At 39.3% G+C, this 24536-nt stretch overlaps 1 protein-coding gene across 2 annotated transcripts in view; it reads left to right on the forward strand.

Annotated features, from left to right (window-relative positions):
* DAPK1 (death associated protein kinase 1) overlaps positions 1-21578 on the forward strand; it is a 90379-nt gene extending 68801 nt beyond the window's left edge. The window contains exons 16-24 of one of the 2 annotated variants that reach the window (XM_075527051.1): positions 2187-2285; positions 5220-5297; positions 8105-8327; positions 10804-10992; positions 12776-12973; positions 15307-15445; positions 16760-16880; positions 18398-18586; positions 19210-21577. In XM_075527051.1, the coding sequence (XP_075383166.1) occupies positions 2187-2285; positions 5220-5297; positions 8105-8327; positions 10804-10992; positions 12776-12973; positions 15307-15445; positions 16760-16880; positions 18398-18586; positions 19210-20442 (2469 nt within the window). In that variant the 3' untranslated portion in view covers positions 20443-21577. Of the gene's footprint in view, positions 1-2186; positions 2286-5219; positions 5298-8104; positions 8328-10803; positions 10993-12775; positions 12974-15306; positions 15446-16759; positions 16881-18397; positions 18587-19209 lie in introns of both variants that reach the window. The other variant, XM_075527053.1, reaches the window with a different exon arrangement.
* The last annotated feature ends 2958 nt before the right edge of the window (positions 21579-24536 follow it).

Raw genomic sequence — 24536 nt, forward strand, 5'->3', positions numbered from 1 at the left:
TGGTTAGTTCGAATAGGTTAAGGTCAGCCATTGGACTCTGCTGACAGGCTGTGGGGCTTAGGGCTTGATATTTACCTCTGAATGTCTTTCTCTGCCCTATTTAATTTTTATATGCTACAAAGTTTGAAAGTTATTCATAGGAGTCTTTAAGTTGGTATCTGCAATTTGTTTGATTCAGGTGTTGTAGCTTCTTTGTTTTTCTGGAAAAGTACATATTCTGGCAATAACATTTTGCTTAACATACCATTTATTCCATTCCATTATAGTTAACACTTCCATTTATTACCAAAGCACTGACCTTCTCTGTACTAGCCAGCTGAAGAAAGTTGTGGGGCTTTTGCCTTGAGGGTTGTCCAGTGTAATCACTTTTGGTTTTAATAACTAAAATCATCAGCTGCCAAGTGACAAAACTTAGAATAATGAGCTCCCCAGTCCTGTCTCTGAGCTTAAACCTGATTGACTAGGCAATTAAATCCAGATCCACAGCTGAGAACACATTTGGGGGAAGGTGAGTTAACGCAGCACAAGGCTGGATTATCACCTCTTTTTCATAATGGAGAATGCTGAGCTGGCATCAGTGGCCTGGCCACAAGCATGATGTGGAAAAAATAATCAGTCTTCAAATGTTCAGTGGGGGTGGGATCATGGCTACAGAAGCTGTGGTTAAAGTTTGTGCCCTGTTACTCTTTTAGGAGTCATGTATACTAGAGTGATTTTTAGAGTGCTTTTTATTTGAAAGGGTGAGTTTGGGTCATGTCAAACAGAGAATCTTTTATTTCTATTGGTCGTCTTCAGCATGAGCCCTCTAATGGAGTGCTTTAGCATAACGACATTTATCCTTGGTCCTCACATTTGGCATTGTCCCACATGTACATAATACCGATTGAAGGCACCGTTTGTTTCTTCCACAGACTATGTGCAGAAAAACATCATATGTATTTATTTCAAATCATAGAATCACAGAATCTTTTAGGTTGGAAAATACCTTTAAGATCAAGTCCAACTGTTAACCTAGCACTGCCAAGTCCACCACTAAACCATGTCCCTAACCACCACATCTACAGGTCTTTTAAATACCTCCAGGGATGGTGACTCAACCACTTCCCTGGGCAGCCTGTTCCAATGCTTGACAACCCTTTCGGTGAAAATTTTTCCTAATATCCAATCTAAACCTCCCCTGGCGCAACTTGAGGCCCTTCTTTGGACATGCTCCAGCACCTCAATGTCCCTCTTGTAGCGAGGGGCCCAAAACTGAACACAGCATTCGAGGTGCAGCCTCACCAGTGCCAAGTACAGGGGGACGATCACTTCCCTAGTCCTGCTGGCCATACTACAAGCCAGGATGCTATTTGAGTTGATGTGTAGGGTTTTGGAGAGCTGGGTGTCTTTTCAGTTTCCAGTTGTCAGAAAGTTAGCTTTGCTTTCAAATACTCTTTCGTGAAGTAATTTTGTGAGTTTGTTTCTGAATGTAGGGTTGAAACAGGGAGAACAGTATTGAAAGCATGAAAATATGTGAAGTAATAGTAAGAGGAGTTACAAGCAGAGAATATATGGTAGTGTTATTTACAACAGTAGCTCTGAACATGGAAGACCAGAAGTGGATGTCATGAGGACCACCTGCTGTCAGTGGAGAGATTCAGGGGCAGTGCAAAAATTGGGGAAGCAATACTTACAGCACTTTCCCTCTGTCACTGAAAGCACAAATTCCTTCAGGCTGACTTCTTGCATTCATCCCTTTTATTCCTTTGGGCGGAAGGGGAGAGGCTGCAGATATGTAATCTTCAGTAATACTTCAATTGAAATGGAATCCAGAGCTTTAAAGGTTAAGGACTTAGTGTTGCTTAACTGGTTCATATTTAATTAAGCAAAATGCAATTAAATCTACTGGGAATTAGAAAGACATTCTCAAATATAGCCAAAAAACTCTAAAGGATTCCTCCACAGTTGTGGGGGATTTAGCTATAAAATTGTTTCCCATTTTTTAAGTAGTTAATTTAGCCTTTGTTTTTAATTGAGGTTTAAGCAGTTGTGCTTAAGCTGTAATGAAAAGTACTTTTTCTTACAGTTTTTGCAAGAACTTTGCTGTGTATCAGTATGTATAATTATACAATGTGTTTTATTAGTAGTTATAAAATTTGGAGTGAAGTTCTTTGACTAACGTAATGACACTTTTTTCCCCATGTTAGTATGGAAGAACACCTTTACATTTGGCAGCAAACAATGGCATTCTTGATGTTGTCCGGTTCCTGTGTCTTACTGGTGCCAATGTAGAAGCTTTAACCACTGTAAGTATTGAGAGATATTGTTGTGCATCTTGCTTCTTTTATGTGGAATTTATTATGGAAACAAATTCATCTCGGGGGGGGGGGGTAGGACGGGATGACAATGGTCTAATATAATTACATTTTGAAATTAAAAAAAAAAAAAGTCTGTTCTATGTCCACAACTTGAAAAGCATTCTCTGTTGTCCACTTGTTCCCTTCTTACAATTGAATTTGAAACTGATTAAGGTACAGTACAGCTGCCACTTCATCTACACCTAAGAATTACTCATAGCATTGTGTTTTCTGTAAGCACAGTGGGCCACTGTCATTAAGACGTATTTCATTTCACATCACGTACAGTTTACTGTACAAATGTATATATCTTAAATATTTTTCTTGCTTTCTGGGGATTAAAAAGTTTTCTTTTCATGGTAGGAGATGTGTGGGTACATGGATGCGTGAACTAGCATGCAACTATCCTTGTAAAACAAATTGTTTATGTCAGATCAGTCAGCACCACTGCTTCCAATTAGCACCACTGAAGGTATTTTCATTCTCACTAAGGTGAGAAACATCCTCCTAGCTGACATATCCACACCAAGAATGAAGTGTCCTTCATCATGCACACCTCATACGCACATGATGTGTTATAGGCATCATACACACCATTACCTGTGTTTTGAACAAACTAACTATGTTTTATTTTCAGATGCATTGTATCAGTTTACATTGGAACTCACCCTAACTAATGCATTCTGTTCAGAAATAACTATTGCTCTGTATATTGAAATCATGTTGCGATTAGATTTTAGTTGAGTCCGTGTTTTTCAAAGTTCTTCTCCTTATGAATTATTCCTGAGACGGCTGAAATGGAGGGAAAAAGGAGAAAACTTCTCTTTCTTTTGCTTTACCCATTTCGTAGAAAATATAAATGGTTTTGTTGTTTTCCTGTACATTTAGCACTGCGTTTTTTTCCTCTTAAGTATGTATCTTGTGTGGCAGGAGGAAGCTTTCAAAAAGCAGTCATTAAAACCAATGAACATGGAACTGTGGCTTCAACAAGTTTAGCATCTAAAAATGACTTTTTGATAACTACTAGATTATGGATTGCCATGTCCCCTGTTAATCAATAATAATGAAATGTGCATGCAGTGGACTTTGTATGATGTTTTACAGATTTTTCCTTTGTCACCTGTTTTTTGTCGTCCCCGTCCCCCTTTTTTTTGGTATGTCTCATTGTGTATCTGTATTTTCACTATTACATACTGTAGAGATAAGATATAACAAAAAGGTGATGGGGGAATTCTTGAGCTGTATCACTCCATTTATGTCATGACAGCTGTGTTGGTATAATTGCCTATGTGGACCCTGTCCTTCCAAGATAAAAGTACTTTTTATCTCTTTAGTTTAGATCAGTTTGAAGGAGATAACAAATTAAATCGTGCTGATACTAGATCTGGCAGGAGAGGCAGATTATACATAACTATCTGATTATACAGATTATACATAACTATAACTATACATAACAGTTATGTACTATACATAACTGAATATGCATAACTATTATTGCAGCAGTGTTGTAGCAGAGAGAAGGGAAAAGGAGGAGAGGAAGGGAGGAAGCGCATGTGGTGATTTTAATGGCATTTCAGTTTTGCATTAGTTTGCTAGGTGGATGTTAAACTGTTCTGAAAAGTCTTATTAACAGCTCTTTCCAAACCAGTGCAGTAGAATTAATTACCTTTTTCTTCTCTCAAAATGCCATTTCTGAGAGAGTTAACTTTTTCAGCACTGTTAAGTAACATTCTGCAGTATGATTGCTCTGCCTCTTCCCCAGGCTAAAGCCCATTTCAGTTTGATTTTGAATTTGATTGCAAGAATGTTGTTAAATGACCTTAGAAAACGTTATACTCCTGGAGTATACAATCATTTCCAATGTTTGAATATCCTCCAAAAAATTCTGTTGTGCTTACATGGTAGCTGGCACCATGTTCTTGGCTTCTCCTCATGGAAGTTTCTAAAATTGTACCAAGTTTAAAATTGTCAGATTGCTTAAAAACTTTGAATGATGATGCTTGCAAATGGCCAGTTAAACTCGGGACCACTCTTGCAGGCACAGCTATCCGATTTGCAACAAAGGAGCCAGTCAGCAGTTGCGATGAAATATTACCACCAGGTGTGAAATATGCTTTCATGGATCCTGTAACAAAGCCCTTTTCAGATGCCAGCTTTGCTTACACACTGCTATTCCAGTGTATAGATACCCTGTACTTTTGAAGAAAGCTTGAACAGGAAAATAACTTACTGCAGCCCGTTTGCTATTTTGCTTGTGTATGTATTTTCTAATTCTTGTTGTGCTCTACAGTTCATCCTGCAGTGGACATCCAGAGAATTAAACAGTCTCATCAAGTTCACAGTTTTGGACAAAAAAGGGAAATTTGTTGTGTTAATATCTTTTTTCATGGAAACAAATGATTTTTCCACCTGTTCTCTCAATCAATAAATTGAGCTTCCAGATCTGAAGTCTAAATTTTCAGTGGCATCAGTGAACTGTTTAAACTTTTAGGTCTGTTCAGTATGTAGTACCTATAAATTGCAGTCATCCCCTAATTGGTGAGAAGAGAAGGGGAATTCAGATGGGGGGAGTATTGGCATCACTCTCAGGCTCTGAGTTCAAAGTATCTGGTTACAGTGGCATCCAGATGTCAGTTTACAAAAGAAGTGCCATTGTTCTGCATTGTACCATATTTTTTTGGACAATTTAAAAAAACAGGGATTCTGGTGGGGGGGGGTAATTGTTGCTCATTGGTTTTGTTTGGGGTTTTTTTTTCTTCTCCCTATTTCATCTGCATCTGACAGCAATTCTGTTACTGCCTTGAGCAGCTGAGCTATGTTGCACGTGATTTTTTATTGTGGGCAAAAGGAAGGAACTGCTGCTAATAATTTGTGTTTTAACAGGATGGGAAAACAGCAGAAGATCTCGCCAGAGCAGAGCAGCATGAACATGTAGCCAGTCTGCTTGCAAGGCTTAAAAAGGTTGGGAATGCATGAATTTTAACTGAGGTTTTCATGTTTTTAAGATACCAAGAAAAGTTCGACCATGGGAAATCATACGATAAGATATTCATCAAAGCCATTCTAAAAAGGTGTTGCAAAAATCCTTACTGGAATAGTGTCTCTTCCCCCTCCCCCGTGCTTGCCCCTCCCTCCCACCCCCCATTTTTAATTTGAAATTATGCCCTCAGTTAAAGCTAGTATGTACATATTAAGAAAAATGGCTAAGCTAGTCTGCACCACTGATCTATTTTATCCCATCTCTGACAATGCCTAGCAAAGCATTTAAGGTATTTAGCAGAAACTGGAAAATAAACTATTAAGAATTAGCACATCCCACAAAGAGGACTTATTTCCCCACCATCACCATTTTAGTTACATTAGGGTTAGGAAGTGTGAGGGGTTTGTGCTGCTTCTGGAAACTAATACCATGTGGAATTGTTGTGTAAGTTCTAAGTGTCTTCTTTTAATTCTGCAATTTCATTGTCTCCAAATACCCTGACAACTAGAATGCAAAGCTGATCTTGGCTTGTTGTAAGGCAGTAAGTCTGACACATCTGATACGCATTGATTATTCTGGATAGGCAGCATCACTCATGCCATGAAGGTTCAGGGACCACTGGCTTGGAGATTCCAGGCAACAGCCAGACCAGTTAAAACAGTCCTGTTTTAATTATGCTGATGGGTCTGTGGAAGACTGAAATAAATGACCATTTCAGAGTAGCAATAGCATATGGTGTATACCAGGCATTGCCAGCGTGGAAGTAGAATTATGTCCTTTAGTCCTGCCAGTAAATCTATACTTGCTAGGATTGTAAAATATATCAGTGAAGGTGTTAGAAAGTGCCAAAGTTCAGGCTTCCTTTGCAATGATAGCTTTTGTAAACATTTGTTGTAACAGGATCCATTTTGCATAGTTGCATCCCGACGCTGAACCCTTACCTGTTTCTGCATGCAGGTGGCTAAATTTGTGGTTTAGTCGTGATGTAAATACGGAACTAATACAAATTGGCCTAGAACAAAAGGGAGAAGATCAGATAAATCTCTTCTGAAAGAGATGTTAGTATCTGTAACTCTCTTCTTGATAGCCAAGTATACTTAATTATTGAAGGTCTGCCTATATGAGGAAATATGCATATATGCATATATATGAGGAAAATGTATAATTATATACTTTATCAGAGTATACTTTGCAACAGAGAATCTGATCAACTGGAATTAATAAACTACATCAAACCACTGAAAATATTCTAGTACTACTCAAAATGCTCAGTATCATCTAGTAGAGAGCGTACCTGACACTTGTTTTATTTTCAGTGCCTGTGGAGGGTTTTGTCCCTAACAGGGCATACATGAAGAACCTACTGTCATAGTGGCTCTTGCAGAGGATTCAGTATTAGCCATGAGGGGGTGCAGTATTTGCATGGTGACTAACTTATTTAATAAATGCCTGTTAGAAAGGAAGGAGCTAAATTATATGCGCTACTATTTCTGTCAAATTTCTCAGCTTAATTGCTGCATGCTTATAATTTTGGGGGGCTGTAGGTGCTCACTTAATGACTCATCCTACATGTTAAACTCAGTACAAATGCAGAACAACAGAGCCACTCTCTCAGCTCCAAATGGGGGAATGAAGGAAGGGAGAATGAAGGTAGTTCCTTTGCCCTTCCACCTTTCTGCTATCTCCCCGTTTCCTTAAAACAGGTCTGTCTGTGGTGAGAGACACTTGATAGTTCACTGACCTGCACTGCATCCCCTTGTTGAGTTGATTTTTCAAGCTCGGCTTGTGTGGGAAATAGAGCATCCATGTCTCATTGCCTCTTGCTGGGCAAAGAGAAAAGACAGACTTGATTTGTTCATTCCCGACTCTGTCTTTGGCAGGAACAGAAGGAGTAACCTTCAGACACTACAAGACAAGATACAGATGGGTAATGGGGGAGCTCAAAGTGGAAAGCTCTTCTGTAGGAGATGTGATTGGGTTTGAGGAAGGCCTGTGTAAGAGGATGAGATTGCAGCTGTGGAAGAGACAATGAATGCACACAGAGGGCAAACTGTGAGTGGAGAATTAAGTAGGGAGGCCTGGGAGTAAAGAGGGAAACCAGTGTGGAGGATGTACACTTGCAGTAGAGGGTTAGAAAAATGGAAGGTGAATAGTATGCGAGAGGTCTTTTAAGGTAAAGAAGAATAAGTGTGTGGGGAAAGGAGAGATAAGAGTGGTCTGGGAAAAGCAATATTTACCTTGCAAAGAACTGAAGTGGAAAGAAACGGGGGGGGCAGGAAGAGAATTCTCCCAAATACAAGAAGTACAGAAAAAAGATGATGTAAAGAAGAGGGGAAATACACATCAAGTTTTTGGATTGCTTAGGTGTTAGCTGTCACTGCAAAGTTATTCAATGCTGCATATATATTATCTAAGATTATGGATATTGGTTATGCTACTGGGACTGACAGGTAAGGAGAATGTGTACTGAAAGAGGTTAGTTTTTCCTCCTTTGCCCTCTCCATCAGAGGTCAAAATGATCCCATTCACTGATGTTGAGCCTGAAATCATGTGGGATTTTCATGAAGACTCAAGGCTGTTGAGAGCAAGTAGTCAGCTATGCCTTGTCTACCTGTCCCTGCCCTTCTGCCAGTAACTGGTCACTTGCATGATGAAGCAGATGGAGGAACTGATTCAGATGAACACCAACCTGGCAAGAAAGCATTATCTAAACCCTGTGTTTTGAGTTTGTGGGGAGGCAGAAGTTCCCTGCCACACATTCTGATTTCTTCTGTATGTTGAATTTTAGGATGCACACCGGGGGCTTTTTATCCAGCAGCTGCGGCACACGCAGAATCCACAGCCCCGGATCAAACTGAAGCTGTTTGGACACTCTGGCGCTGGGAAAACAACCCTTGTCGAGTCTCTCAAGTGTGGCCTGATACGAAGCTTTTTCCGAAGACGTAGGCCTAGGCTCTCCTCCACAAACTCAACCAGATTCCCCCCATCTCCTTTGTCTTCCAAACCTTCAGGTATGGCTTCAAAGATGTAACGTTTGAATGAGAAAACATTTTCCTCTTAGTCTGTGTAGCTCCTAAGGAAGAACTGTTGGCTGCACTGCAAAAGACAGGACAGGCTAAGTGTGTAAGAAACCAAAGCAAAGCGGAGAGGGTATTGACTTCTCTGTGTGCAGGCTCATACCTAAAGTAAGAGTGAAGAGGAGTAGCGGGTGTGGAGCGTGTAGGATTAGATAAGGTTTTGTTTATTCACATGCTGCACAAGCGAACTTGGAGAGTGGAGGACAGGACTTATGAACACTGACATTTTTTTTTCACAAGAAGTCCTAGGCTACGAACACCAGTGTTGTGACCAGATTCCACCATCGTGGGTTTGGGGATTGTTTTCTCAGCCTTTCTGTTTGAGTAGCTTCAATAAACGCTGTGCCAAATCGAAACAGTTGCTCCATCTTTATGTGATTTTTAAGCAATAATAAGAGGATTCAGAACTCCCTCTGATGCTTTGGAGTGCTTTTCCGTAAGGTACAGGAGTGGATTAGCCCAGTTAGAGGTGTCTAAAATGGTCTCCAAACAAGACGAAAATGGAGATTTTCTAAACTGAAGTAAATGTGTGCAAATAATAGGGAAACTTTGCCCACGTAGCACCAGTTGGCCTGTGTGAAGTGAGAAGAACTGTAGGGTGTGGAGGAACTAGCTAGGTTTATGCTTCAGCATGTGCCTGGCTTTGGAAGAACCCACAGCTGTGGCAGGACACTGGAAGGGGTAGTGAACTATTTGTCCAGGTCTCTCTTCTAACACTGAGAGGCTGCACAATGTATACAAGCTAAGCAGGCTCCTTGAGGAGCTCAAGTTTAAACTGATGTTTAGAAGTAGTCTTACTATGTAAGTTTTATATGGGGTCAGGGTTGCCTTTTTCTTTAAAAACCTTTGGATAATACTTGCAGGTTTAGGTTTCGTTCATCATTTTTAAGTGATGTTAGAACAGGCCTAGTAGCAGATTTCATCTCTAGTTTCTCTCTAGTCACCTGAGGAAGCTATAAGGTACTCACAAGAGTGGCTTTAACAAGAGAAGATACCTGGCACAGAGATTGTTATTGCATTTGCTGTTTACTTAATACAAGGGGCTTATATCTGTGACAACAGAATAAAGACATTGATTAAATGAATCAATCAGAAGTTCTTGATTTATTTATCTTTAATCTACTGTGTCATACAAGGGTAGGCAAGTCACTCAAGGAATATCAGTTCCTGGAGGCAGTGCAGAAAGGTTTTGACTGAAGACAGATTTTTTTTTTTTTTTTTTATGTTGGTTGGTACCAGAACCAGAGGATAGGTGTTATGTGCTCACACCATCATAAAATCAGACAAGACTGCCAGTCACATTGGCAAATGTGACTAGAAATAGAAATAATGTGAATAGAAATAATGGTGAATTTGAAGCATGCACTTGAAAATAGCTTACCTAGATAAAAAGCCAGAAAGTTGTGCAGTGCTATGCACACTTTAAACTCATTCAGTTCTGTGCAAACAAAGCTACTATGGCATTGTTTTAATGTTTGGATTTTTGGTTTTTGCTTGTTTCAGGATTTGGGGTTTTTTTTGATTAAAATTGTTATCTAACATATAAATAATGTTATGGGTTGAGTGACATAATCAGATAAACATTTAAACCAGCACGATTTGGTCTATACTTGATTATATGCTTAGGCTTGTTTAAATTCTGTAAAAATAAGTGTGTGAATTCACCATGTATTTATTTACAAGAGCCTAAAGATTTAAATATTACACTAGAAGATCAAACATGAAAATATAGTTTTACAGCTGACAGGTAGTTTCCTTCTATATTAAAACCCAAATATTAGAATTCAGCATCTAGTGGAGGAAAGAAATCTTTACTTTCTCCACTAGATGGTGCAAGTCAATTAAAAAGCTCTTTCGTTTCTCATTTACTGTTGGCGAATCTGAATTAAGCATGAACTAAACAAATTGCTTATTAGTAAAACAGTCTTGGTTAAGGGCCTGCTTTTCTCCCCCATCTCCCCAGAAACAGTTGTTACACAGTGATATTTCTATCCTTACTTACACAACTCTAGTATATAAATATGTAGCATTTCCTTGCCAATAAAAATACACCATGCTATGAAATTGCAGCCCCTAGCTAAAAAAGCAGTATATCTTTGCAACACAGAAGAACTTTAACTATTGAAACCTTTCATTCCCAAATCATTCAGGTTTTTTCTATGCTTCCCACCCAGCGATGTATCTGCTGAAGGGCAATAAGAGCTATATGGGATCATTCTAATATTTTCCTTTTCATCATTCAGAATAAGGTTGTAGTTGTATATGCTCACAGCTTGGTCATCATCTCCTTTCCTTGAAGAGCAGTTTGGCTTTTTTTAATCAGGTCTTATGCCTTGCATACTTATTTTGAAGTGATCTGGCTGTGGTTTTTCACATGGTTTGTAATCTCATTTTCCTTTCCCTGACCCAGTTTCAGTAAGCATTACGAATCTTTATCCTGGTTGTGAGAATGTCAGCGTGAGAAGCCGTAGTATGATGTTTGAGCCGGGCCTGACCAAAGGGGTATTAGAAGCTTTCGTTTCACCTGCTCATCACTCTCACTTCTCTGCTGATGACCAGTCCACGAAGGCCATTGACATTCAAAATGCCTGCTTGCATGGTAAGCAGAGCCCTGGGCTGGTGTGCCTTAATGCTGCAGGATGGGTAATGCCATGTTGCTTGTTTTTGAAAATAAAAAGGGAAAAAAAAATCTGACTTAGTGTGGTAATGACTGTGGTTGAGAATCCAACACTGGTGGGGTTTGGTTTGGTTAAGCAGAAAGTAAATCTGCGTGAAATTCTCTACCTGTAATACACATAGGAATCATGTGTCAGATCCTTCTAGTGTCACATAGAAATGTTTTTGAGATGAGTAAGTGGGGCAGGAGGAAGGAGGGATTTGGTGTAATATGAGTGGGTTGGCAGACCAGCTACTAGTGTGAAGGGTCCTTCACCTATAGTGTATGTCGTTCGGGGATTTTATCAGATTTAATCTGGTCCCATAGACCCAAATGTCTTCACCATGTACGTGATTCCCAGCTGTATGAAGGACCCACCATTCTTGCCCCATGGCAGGACTGGAGCATGTTTGGTAGGTCCTGGAGCTCACCTCAGCTCACTCAGCTGGTGAGTGGAGCTTCCGCTTTCATTTTTTTTGAAAGGAAGCTAACCAGTTAGCAGTAGCAGGTCAGTCAGAAGTTGTCATAAGTACATATATGGCTTTTGACTGTGAAGACCATACAAATGGTGCATATTAGACCACCAGCCATACTAATAGTTATATAGGTGGTAAGATCTCTTCTTAATAAGGAAAATGTTCTGCATGTCTTAGCAGCTGCAATTTTGAAGCTGAGTTAGGGTTAATCAACATTTTGTTTTAGAGAAGGAAACCTATTTATGAATGCAGTATATGCACACTAACACATGCAGTGACAAAACGTTTGGCCTAGATGCTGAAGCGTTTGGCATGTAGCTAAAGCTTGTTCTTTGTCCTGGCTAATTTCCTCTTTCAGCGTAATTTGAAACCAAGTCAAATTCTGCAGTGAGAGAGAGTTGCACAACAGACTGTGGGAAGGGGTTTCTTTTCTTTCGCTGTGCTGTCTTGATATAGAAGGAAAGTGTGCACAGGGATGAACTCCAAATAGCTGTACTCAACAGATTTGAGCTTTCTGGCTTATTTTCTTGTAGAAGTTTGAGGTGCATCTTAATCAGCATTTATTTAAATAGAGGTAGTAAAAGTGCAGCAGACTTCACCCTAATCAGATGGTGAGTCTGGGAAGTGCCATACAGTGCAACACACTAATACTTTTCTCGCCTGAAGCTAAAGGAGATGGCAAAAAGAAGCACGGTGCTGTTGGGATCCTTAACACGGTGATTCTTCTTAATAACGTGATGTGAATAGAACAGTTCTGTAAAGCAAAGTGGTTTGTTTGAGAATACCCTTCAGGTGTTTTTAATACCAGCAGTGGCATGTTAAGAAGAAAAATTAATGAAAATGTTGAGCTTTTTGGGGTAAGCAGGAAAAGAATGGGAGCCATTATTCTTGTTTTTCAAGGAATTACAAGATCTGTTGCTATTGTGCAAGGCAAAGGCCAATTTAATGTGTAAGGCTGCATGCGTTTAATACACAGGTGCTTCCATGTGGCATCCAGCTGAATGTCCTAGGGAAGTGAATGTGAGAGAGGAACAGATTGTGAGGACCCAACTTCTCAGCCTCTGAGACTGACTGAAACCCGTTCCCTTTGTTCATGATTGCATTTGCAGTCTTGCTTTCTCACATGCATACAGTTTATCTTTGTGAAAGTTTAAATCAGATTAACTCTTTCGTTTGTCTATCCATGGCTGAAAGATGCTTCATGCTTACTGACAAAGTGTGATCTTGTCATCTGTTTGTCTCTTTTTCAGGAGTTGGTGATTTCAGCATCTGGGAATTCTCTGGGAATCCTGTATATTTCTGCTGTTACGATTTTTTTGCTGCAAATGATCCCACTGCAATTCATATAGTGCTTTTTAGTCTCGAGGAGCCTTACGAAATCCAGCTAAACCAAGTGACCTTTTGGCTCAGTTTCCTGAAGTCATTAGTCCCAGTTGAGGAGCCAATAGGTATGCTCTTCTGCCTGTTAATGAAATAGTAGGGGACTATAAGATAAAGCTTCTTGTGTTTCTCTGCAACTTTGTACATCCTCCGTGTTGCGTGCTGTTATGTGTCTTCATTCCCATGTATTCAAACAAACTTTACACAAGGTTTCCTAGAGAAAGGGAATTTTATCTGTGGAACAAGTGTGAAGAGTTGTACACACCACTTAGTCCAGCTAAAAAGAGTCATGGGGTACAGTGCAGCCTCTTGTGGCACTGGGATTTACATCTGTAAATGACAGATGAAGTTTTATGTCAGATAAGCTGCATGGATAAGTGTTTCAGAGGGTTGGAACCATTTAAAACCATTTTTAGATGCATTGTTTAAATTCTACTTATATCTAACCCCAGTTAACAGTGTTTCCAGCATAAATTGATGTTGTCAGTGAGAATAGGACAGAATGACATTGTGGAGTGGCATTACCTCTCAGTACATGCCACTTTAACATGTTTAGCTGGAGTTGTACGTGGACTTCAAATATGTTAACCTTTGCATCAGGGTGTACAGAAACCAGTATTTGTAGTAAATTTCACTTCACATATTCTCAGACGTTGCACAGGTTTTAAGTAAGTTTACTTGTTTTAAATTCAAGCTTTCTAACAAACTGGAAGTTACTTGGCAAGCAAACAAATTAACTTAAATAACTGGGTTTTTTTCCCTTAAAAGGTCTGTAGGTCTAGGTGTACGTACCATATAACTTGTTCATGTTTGCACCTGAGCATTGGTCTGCAGACTGTGATAGTTTCATGGATGAACCAAGCTCTGACATGTGTCTTGGTACTACGAACCGAAATGTTATTCCGGCCAGTGGATCTAACTCAGCACTCACGGACTTTTATAACGCTGCTAGGGACTCACCAGACAAGCATATCAAATACGTACATAGTGCAAAGAGTATTTCCCCTCTCTTTTTATTTTCTGCTCAATTCTGTATGCATTATCTCAGTCAGATTGTAATAATGATGAGCCAAGGCAGACCTTCAGTTTTCAGTTCAGGCATCTGTATGTCTTTCATGTTTCATTTTAGGTCAAATCACAAAGTTAAAAATATGAGCATTTGCATCTAACCAACATGAAATTGCTTCTGGAAGTAAAAGCTCAGATATTTGCAGAAAAGTATCAAAGCTGAAAATACAGTTAATTTGCAGTTGCTGAAATCTTTTCACAGCTCCTCAGTCTAGCAACGAAACTTAGTTCTTGCTTTGACCAAGTTAGAATTCAAGTTAATTGTTTCTTTTTGGTGATCTAATTATCAGCATTATTTAGATACTTTGCTTAAGTCAGTGTTTATACTAGTCAGCTCAGTTTGGGTACCCATGCATTTTTGTACTATTACAACTCTCTCAAGTAATATGTAATAACTGATGTTAGCAGAAAACTTAAACTTTTGCAATTACTTTCCATTTATTTTGTCTAAATCCTTCAGCTGCCACAAAAAAAAAAAAAATTTACAATTACAAAATACTGACCTTGAAGTGCTAAGCAGAGATTTGGGAAAATGTGGCTTTTTATGAATGAATCAAGATTCTGTAGCTCTCAGTTGATGAAAACTGATCAGTGATGTAAGCATATTTCTCCCATGTGAAGTTTTGTCAGACTAAACCAGCAGGATTGGATTGTACTATCTTTTTTAAAAATAGTCTAATGATGTTTCCTCTTTTCTGGAAGATCAGTTTGAGAAAAGATTGAAAACTGTGTTCCATACGCTCACCTCATTCATGCCATTTGTATCTTTCTTTCTTTCTTTCTTTCTCATTCTTTTTCATGGTTTCTGCCAGGCTTTCCTACTTAACTCTCACCTAAGTGGGAGGTCATTGTTTGTGTAAGTACTGCAAAATAGCATTCATACCAACGTATGAATGTTGTAGACGTTTTGTGTTCTATTTATAATCCTCTACTCTGCACCTGTAGTATTAAGGACCATCCAAAGATTGAGAAACCCTTTCAAGAAGCTGTTATTTTTAATTATTTTTCCTCACACTATTATAGTTTGTAGTTAATAGAGATGTCATTAGTGTTACTGATTTATGTTTTTGTTAAAACAATAAAGTCATGTAATATCAAGGTATCTGATGTTATTCAAAGAGTCTAGCTATTCAAATTGGATGTTATATAGATAATCCTATAGGCAGATAACAGCCAAAGGACCAGTGGTGTAAGCACAGTGTGCCTATGCTTAGACTTGGTAAATCCACTGCAAAAGTGATTGGTATGAAGAATGTAAAATGTGTTGCTACTTTCCTGGCTCATCTTCATAGGCATGTCTCATAGTGAGGGAGTGCTCTTGTTTCTCTTCTAGCATTTGGTGGAAAGCTGAAAAGTCCCCTGTATGTTGTTTTGGTTGCCACACATGCTGACATAGTGAATCTTCCTCGGCCTGTTGGGGGAGAGTTTTGGTATGACAAAGACATGTCGTTGTTGAGAGAAGTCAGGAACAGGTAAGTGGGGAGTGTATTTATGTGGAGTGTTTAAACGTGTCACTCGGAAAGAAAAAACCCTGAAATGCATAGGAATATGTAAAAGGCTTTTATGTGGCTTAAGCTTTATGATATTATGATATTTTGAGTATGTTCAGGAAGCTTATATTGTGCAAAAATTGAAACATTTACCAATATTACAGTGAGTGAGCTGCCTCAAGTGAGCTAAAATGAGCCAAGTGGTGCAAAAATGAGTTGAGGTTCAGGAAGTCTTACGCTGCAAACACTGGGATACATCCAAAGGCCTCTGTCAGCCATTTGTCTAACATCTTGGTGCTCAGGTTTTGCACCAAGTCTCAGAAAAGCGGACAGTTCTCAGCTACAAACTCTGGGTGCAAAAGAAGAATCTTTTTCAAAGAGCCACCCTTTGTTCTGAACAGATTTAGGATGGGCAGGAAAAAAACTTAAACCAGGCCTGGAGGTACTCCATACACAGTTTGTGAAGAGCTGGACATTGTGGAGTCACACAGGTGACAAGGCCATCCAAGAGGTACCTAGAAGTTAGGGAAACTTGTAGCCTTCTTCAGCAAATGTTTGGAGAGCGTGCTAATTGTAGATGGAAATAGGGAATTTTTCATGAACATACTATTGTATAAAGTAACAATAATTTATATTCACAGTGAGCAAGTTAAGTGGGTAATATGTGGTATGAGGAACCATCCATACCTGTGAGCACAGGCACTTGTCTGGACTGTACAAGAAACAGCTTTAGGAGCTCCAGCACAATAGTGGCAGGGCAGTATCTTAATCAATCAAAACAGACCAACAGAAAATACCTGTGTATAATCTTTGATGCTGGAATCCTTTCAAATGCAGATCAGCCCACAGCCAGGAAAACAAGTATGTGCAGTTGAAAAGTCAAAAGGAAGTGAGAAAGAGAGCTGGTGTCAATAGCAATGACAACTGAACTCTTTAAAGTGAGAAGAAAGAAAACAACAAATATGAAGACCTTAAAAAGAATTAATTCCTGCTATCCCTTCCCTAGTAAAATGTTTGTGTTTGTAATTATAACTCCTGTGATGCAGTTGTAATTTTCTTACACATCTTCAGCCTTCTCCCTTAGAAAAGACAACAATTTTTCTCAATATCTCTATTTATTTTCAAGAAAATAAAAGAGCAGCTATAAAATATCTTCGCATAATCAGTACTTAAACTTTTTCATCATTCCTTGAAGAAGAATAATTCCTGTGTAATTAAAGATGGAAGTACAACTGCATTAACAAGTAAAACTGGATTTGGGACTAAGTAAGTAATTGCTCGCTTTTTCTCTTCCAGATTTGGAAATGATCTGCAAATTTCAGACAAGTTATTTGTCTTGGATGCTGGAGCATCTGGGTCTAAAGATATGAAGCTTCTCCGAAATCACTTGCAAGAAATAAGAAGCCAGATAATTTCTGTAAGTAATGTCTAATGGTCTGGGTTGGGCCAGCCAAAATGTGAAAATCTTGTGTAATAATTTACTGTAAATTTACTACTTACATTATGAAACTTAAAAGAAACGAGTGCTGTTTCAATTTTTTAGCAGAATGCATGACAGAGCTGGTGATTAACAAACTCCTGACATCAAAGATTCAGTCCGCATTTTTAAAATTGTAGGTGTTTTGTACAGGTCACCAAAATGATCTCTCTTGAAAGGAAATGATTGGAGATTTTCAGTTCAAAGTTATAGTTTCATATTTGGAATTGACAGTGATTGGATTCTGGTGTTGACCCTTTTTTTTTTTTAATTTTTTTTTTATCAGCGTAATATTACAGAGAAAGAGAATATATTTCAGGCAAACAAGATTTTCATTAAAAAAAAAAAACAAACCAGTGTAGAACAGTTTCCTCAACTGTTAGAAAGATAATTCCATACATAGATGTGTGAACTGAATATGCATTAACTTTTTACTGTGCTTTTTTACTGAAAAATATGTGGTTGGAGTTGTATATATATGTGTAGATATATGTATATGAGACTAAAGGTAAAATAGCCATGGTTTGATGTCATCACCATGAATCCACAAAGACTTCCATACTGAGTGTGACCAAGTCGTTATGTAGCCTGTGCTAAATGGGTGTAAGTTTCTTCATACCAGAGGCCCTCTTACTTGTGTGACACACCAACAAGACTTTCTGCAGCTACTTCTGATAGGTATTTTTTAATAAATGAATGAAAAGTGAGTGTATTACTGAGTTTATTCTATAGGTTGAGGAAAATGTTTATTTTTACGCAAAATTCAGCCTATTGTATGTTCCAGATGGCCTCTTGATTTATTAAGCTTTTCTTCTGTGACAAAACTTTATCACAGCCGTGGTCACTAGCTTGAAATCTGGAGGGTTTTGCTGCATAAGAAGTGTGTGCTGTGGCTTGAGAGTATAGGATGAAGGCATCAGTGATGTCCAGGACAATCAGTAGATAAAAGTACCATCTTTACTTCTTATCTGGTACTCTGCTTCTCACCTGGTGAAGTAAATTGGTCCTGTACAGCTATTGATGAGTACAGATTTTAATTAAATGTTGACAGTTTCTGAAATAAAAATTAACTTCTAGATGCATGAAGGCAATTGATCATTTTGGACTCACTGTTTCAGGTGGTCAGCACATTTGACAAGGCAGGACTATATAAACCAAACTTTGTTCCACATCTCAGGATTCCCTTTGTAATCATGGTGATGTTTGGAAAGTTTGCTTCTTTCAGCAAAAAAGTTGTTTCTGGAATTCAGTTTATTAAGAAAAGTTAGATCTTACTGAATGCCAGATGGAAGAGTAAGGGTCCATCACAGGGGGAACTCTTTAGACGTGAATATACATCATGAATGCATTAGACCTTGTAACCTCCCTTAAAAAAAAAAAAGAAACAAACCCAACAATACTACTGTTATTCTCAGCAGTGTAAAATTACAAATGGATGTTTTCTGTGCTTTTGTAAGACTTGCCCACCTATGACTCATCTATGTGAAAAAATAATCACCACACTGCCTTCATGGAGAAAAATGAATGGACCCAACCAGCTGATGTCCTTGCAGCAGTTTGTATACGATGTACAGGAACAGCTTAATCCCCTAGCAAGTGAAGATGACCTACGGCATATTGCACAGCAGTTGCATAGCATAGGAGAAGTAAGTGTTTTTATCTAAATTGCATATCTTTATTAGGAAGGTACTGCTCTGGTAGAATATTGCTTAATGGAATTTAAGCCAAGTTCTATAGTTAATTTTTTTTTCTCCTCCCTCTTAAGACATCATAAGTAGTAGAGATTGGTTAATAATGCTTTTTGTTATTGTTATTGTCTTGTGGCTCCTATTTCATTCAACATTATTTCCTTGAGACAGGAAGAATTATGGTTTATTGCTATAGTTGTAAGAATATAAAATACCCAGAAAGGATAAGTGTGCTATCATCTTTAAATGAGGTAGTGCCTAATATGTTCACTGCATATGAGAAATTTATGTCTGTCCATTAGGAACTGAATTGTAGGATAACGCCTCTGCATAAATAACTTGCAGGGCATAGCTAGGCTTTACTGCTTTTGGGCTCTAATGGCTTCCTTACTAGTGGAAATCAAGAATAAGATCTGTTCTTTGTTCTGAATACTTGCAAGACATTAAAATGCACTGTTTGTTTTTTCTCCTGTCAGCAGTGTTAATGAAATGATTGGGTCAGTAAGTTAGGAAAGAGAGAACATGGGGTATCCTCTTGTAATTCACAAGATGTAAATAGTAACTTTCATATTTATAAACAGATTAACATTATGCAGAGTGAAACTGTCCAAGATGTTGTGCTTCTGGATCCTCGCTGGCTCTGTTCAAATGTCCTTGGAAAAATCTTGTCAGTGGAGAACCCAAAAGCCCTCCATCACTATAGAGGTCGGTACACTATAGAGGATATTCAGCGTCTGGTGACAGATAGTGATGTGGAAGAACTGATACAGATTTTGGATGCCATGGATATTTGTGCAAGGGACCTTAGCAGTGGAGCAATGGTGGATATTCCTGCTCTCATAAAGACTGACAATCTCCACAGGTCTTGGACAGATGAGGAGGATGAGGTGCTGATTTATGGTGGTGTTAGAATCGTTCCTGTGGAACATCTTACCCCATTTCCTTGTGGAATTTTTCATAAAGTTCAGGTGAATCTCTGCAGGTGGATTCATCAGCAAAGCACAGAGGGAGATGCTGATATACGTCTGTGGGTAAATGGATCAAAGATTATGAATCGTGGAGCTGAGCTTTTAGTGCTGCTGGTCAACCATGGTCAGGGTATAGAGGTTCAAGTTAGAGGACTGGAAACAGAGAAGATCAAGTGCTGTTTACTCCTGGATTCTGTATGCAGCACCATTGATAACTTAATGGCCACAACCTTACCAGGCCTTCTGACCGGGAAATACTACCTTAGTCCTCAGCAGCTGAGGGAACATCATGAACCAGTAATGGTCTACCAGCCTAGAGACTTTTTCCGTGCACAGAGTCAAAAGGAGACATCACTAACTAACACTATGGGGGGATATAAAGAGAGCTTTAGCAGTATACTGTGTTTTGGGTGTCTTGATGTCTACTCCCAGGGAAGCCTAGGAATGGATATTCATGTTTCCGATCTGAATCTACTTACCAGGAGAAAACTAAGTCGACTTTTGGATCCACCTGATCCTATGGGCAAAGATTGGTGCCTTCTGGCCATGAACCTGGGCCTCCCTGATCTCGTTGCAAAGTACAATACAAATAATGGAACACAAAATGACTTTCCCTCAAGCCCAGTCCATGCCCTCCTGCAGGAGTGGAGTAATGCTCCTGAGAGCACCGTAGGTATCCTAATGTCTAAGCTGAGGGAATTAGGTCGCAGAGATGCAGCAGACTTCTTAGTGAAGGCATCTTCTGTATTCAAAATAAATTTAGATGCTAATGGTCAAGAGGCTTATGCTTCCAGTTGCAACAGTGGCACATCTTATAACTCGATTAGCTCTGTAGTGTCACGGTAAGAGCAGGTGTTTTGCATGGACGTCTTTTCAAACTGCAGAAAGGATAAATGATACAGTACCAGAGTGTCTGTGCATTTTAATTTATGAGGTTTCACATCAAAGGATCTTTATCCTTCTCCAGCACCACCTTTTTGTGCATAAACTTTCTACTTCTAACTGTGAATTGTTGCTCTTTATCTATTAAAAACGCTGGTGTACTTCTGGTGTTTTAAAATTATTCCTGATACATAATGTGCTGCTTAATACTGCCATTTTAACTGGAAAGTCTTAACTTTTGGATTACGTACTGCAGCTGTTTTATAAAATATTTCAATTCTCCCCATAAAAGGTAGGGGGAGAAGAATAGCACATATTACCTGAAATGTGTATTTCTTACACCCATTTTTTTTCTTTTCATCATGTCCTCTGCTTAACTTTTTTTATATTTGTAAGGAGAGAAATCCACCATTTGTGGTCAATCTGACTGAATTTAAAACCACGTTGTTTATAGCTGAAAAAGCGAGTGCCTTTTGCAGAAGGGAGGGTGCAGTTGATTTGAATGACCCTGCTGGAGTTACAAGAACATGCTACCTCTGTTTCACTTAAATTGTCTGCATGCTTATCATTGCAAGTGGTGCTTGCCTTTTAATTTTTCCTGCACTTCTAAGACATTGGTGATGACTCACACAGAGCATTCTTGTGCCAGTACTATGGGTATAGACATGTGATACCTAATCAACTTCAATTACAGTCAAATCATAATGTGAAAATCTCTTAAACTTGCCAATTATCATGCTTCATTATTTCCATGCACCTCAGGTAAAAGTTCATATCATTATAGAGTTCAAAAAACACAAGTGTTGGATACTGCAGAATAATATTGTATAGCTGTCAGTTGTAATTTGTGTATAACAAAGGTTTTCTACTATTAGATCCTGCATTACTTACTTCCTGTACTTGAAAACTTTGATGGGGATAAAAACAAAAAGGAAGCAAGGTTACTTGCAGTGATAACTTTAAAATTGATATGAGGGAATATGACCCATTCTCTGTTTTAAAAAGCATGTAATTTTAATGGTGCGATGTGTGTTTGTTTATATATATTGTATGTACATATTAATACTATTTTTTCCTTGATCTTACAATGTAGTAAAATTTTAAAGGATTTTTCTACAAATAAACTGTTGCTTGTTGCATCCTTGTCATTCCTATTCTGTAGCTGAAAGGGACCAAAACTTCTCTTTTCCTTACAGTCACAATCCTGGAGAGGCAACGTCTGGCTTCTGAAGTTCTGGAAACCTCCTGTTTCACTTCAGGGGGATTTCTCAGTATGCTGGAGAAATATTTATTTATTTGTTTACTGCGGAGGTGGTCCCTCTGCAGCAGAGGGATTTGCATTCGTTTTGACAAATGGCAAGCCAAAGAGGTTTGCTACATAGCTTTTCCTTTGTGTTTTTTACAATGAAAAACAAAGCAGCAGATGCGAGTCTGTCATCGGGAATCCTCCAGATTATGCTGTGTTGCAAAGGGGGAGAACACTGCGTTAGAGCCTGTGCTGCGGTAATGGTCCTTTACATTAAGGATCCCGTCGTCACACGAGGGACTGTGCTGCTGCTGACGATTTAAACTCTCAGCATCAGTCACTGATAGCTGCACAGTCTCTGTACAGCACTCTATGCAGGCAGCTCTGCACAATACCTCCTCCCGTGTATGCTGCAAAGGAATTAAACGGACTCTTCTTAAAATGCTAGTTGCCGTTTCCCATGGCCTCTCTTTGCATATTTTACCCTTGCTTCATTAAATCCTTCCCCGGGCATCGCTGGGCTCCTTAAAAGTCTAGTCCTCAGTGAGAAGTATAGTTAATGAGCAGTCCTACCCTCAGGTGTCTCTGCTCCTGTATTCTGCCTCTGACAAACCAAGTTCAGCATCTCCCACCACTGCTTAAAGTTGCTCAGTGGAGCAACTTTATCCGTATTTGCCTGTGTTACTTCATGGCCACCACCATGCTTCACCTTCCAGCTGTGGACGTGTTCAGCGCTTCTGTCAGATTCTGGTATGTGAAGGGGTCTTTCTCATCTCATAAGACTTTCTGGGTTTCTAGCTGGTTTCTTTAGGCCTGTTCCTCAGGCATCAAACTTGGGAGTTACCTTCACTGAGTCTGTGTGACTGCAGAGGAGTGGCATTTGGTATCAGAAGTCCTGTGAGAGCAGAGACTACTGTGAGATGCTTTTCCCATGCAGGGCTGTCAGTGGTGTGTTAGTTCAGGATTTAATTCTCCGCTGTACTGCTTGTGCTGGAGTGGCAAGATTTTGAGATACCAGGTAGCTCCTCCCCTGCCTGTGTCCCCAGATGCTTTATGCATGCTCAAGATGCATGGCCAACTTAACCAACATTGATACAGTCATCTTTTTTTTTTTTTTTTTTCTTTTTCCTCCCAGCAGCATGTTCCTGACGATTCTCTGCTTCCATTTACTGTAAAGTGCAGCCCTGGGAGTATAAATTACTTAGTAGATGCTATGATGGATCTTTGAATGGCAGTAACAGCCTATTGCATCATTTACAGTTTTCATGGTAATAGGTTCAGGAAAATGAATCACAGTCATAGGCTAGCTTTGGATTGCTCTCCTATAAATCATGTGCCACTGACATTAAAAAAAAAAAAAGTTGTTGTCCTAAATGACAATTTTGACAAAAAAAGGTTAGCAAAGTGATAAAAGTGGGCATCCCTTCAGTTGCCTCACTTTTACTGATTTCGTGTTTTGTTTCGTGAATGCAACTAGAATCAGAGCTTCTTTCCACAATTTGTAGAACTGTGTAACGTACTGATCCTGCCTGACTCACTCCAGAAATGGAGGAAATGCAAGTCTTTGCAAGATCAAAAAAGTTTAGCCATAAATGTAAATTACGTATAGTTTGTCCAAGGAACATGCTAAGCTCAGCTCCTGCCAGTGAGATAAGTGAAGCTGGATACTAGCCATTAGGAGGCTCTCTTACTTGCACTTCTTTGTAGCTTCAGAGCAGAGCTTCTGAAACAGTATTCTGAAGGTAAAGCAGATTAGCCCCTGTGTTCATTTTGTCTTCAAAATCCGTAATACAGACAAACTCTCAAGCTTGCAACACAGTTGCTCAAGGCCGAGATGCATCACAGATGATCTTGCAGTTTAGAAATGTATGTTGCTGACATCTGGACTCAGATTCTGAAGAAATTTTCTGAAGAAGAAGAAGGTAGGGAGGAAGTGAGCATTTTAGTGCAAACCATTTTTCCAAGTAGACTTCTCCCTGGCATGCAGGAGCTTGCATAGGATAGGAAAGTGCTTTATATTGCTAATTGTATTAGGGACTGGTTTTATTCCCTGTGGGAGTTTTGCTGCTGACCTGACTGGTGAGTTTGGAAAGCCACAGGAGATCAGTGGCTACATGCAGATGATTTTGAGGGTGGGACAAGAAGGGCATCCAGAGGTGACCTTGGGTGGTGGTGGATATATGATTCTTCTCGCCTTAAGAGGATGTAAGCTGGAGACAGCCACAGGTTTTAGGATCCTTGTGATTCAAATGATTGAGAAAGAGTTATGAAACTACAGGGGTTTAGCAACTCCCAAGTGTCGGAGATTGACGGAGCCAGGAGGCTCAGAAAGGAGCCAGAACAGAGTTTCCTAAATGGTCAGGTCTCTAGAGAGAGCAGTGGTGAAGCTGTTAACAGCTGGCTGTGCTGGAGCCAATTCCACGTCCTAAACCTGTGCTGGCTGCAGTGGTGTCCCCCAAGAAGAAGTTACCTGTTAGTTCATTGCAACCTTTGTATTCCAAAGATGCTGTGTTGCAGCATTGTTGTTTAAAACAGGTGCCTTGATTTGAATCACATTACTGTTTCAGCTTTGCTGATGAAATGGAGGAGTAATGCCCAACTTGTAACTCCAAACGAAGTAAATGAAGCGTGCTGTTGGGTGAAACCTCTCTAGGTCAGAGGAGATGGAGCAGTGCAGTATCTTCTTTGAAGGTGGCCTGAAAGCACTGTGTACAATATTAAAATTTATTTCTATTTGACTCTTTGTTCGTGAAACTCAGTCTAGAGCGTCACAAAAAACATTAAACAGGACCACAGATTCATTCCCATATCT

Source organism: Mycteria americana, chromosome Z, assembly GCF_035582795.1.
Source record: "Mycteria americana isolate JAX WOST 10 ecotype Jacksonville Zoo and Gardens chromosome Z, USCA_MyAme_1.0, whole genome shotgun sequence".
NCBI classification, from domain to species: Eukaryota; Metazoa; Chordata; class Aves; order Ciconiiformes; family Ciconiidae; genus Mycteria; species Mycteria americana.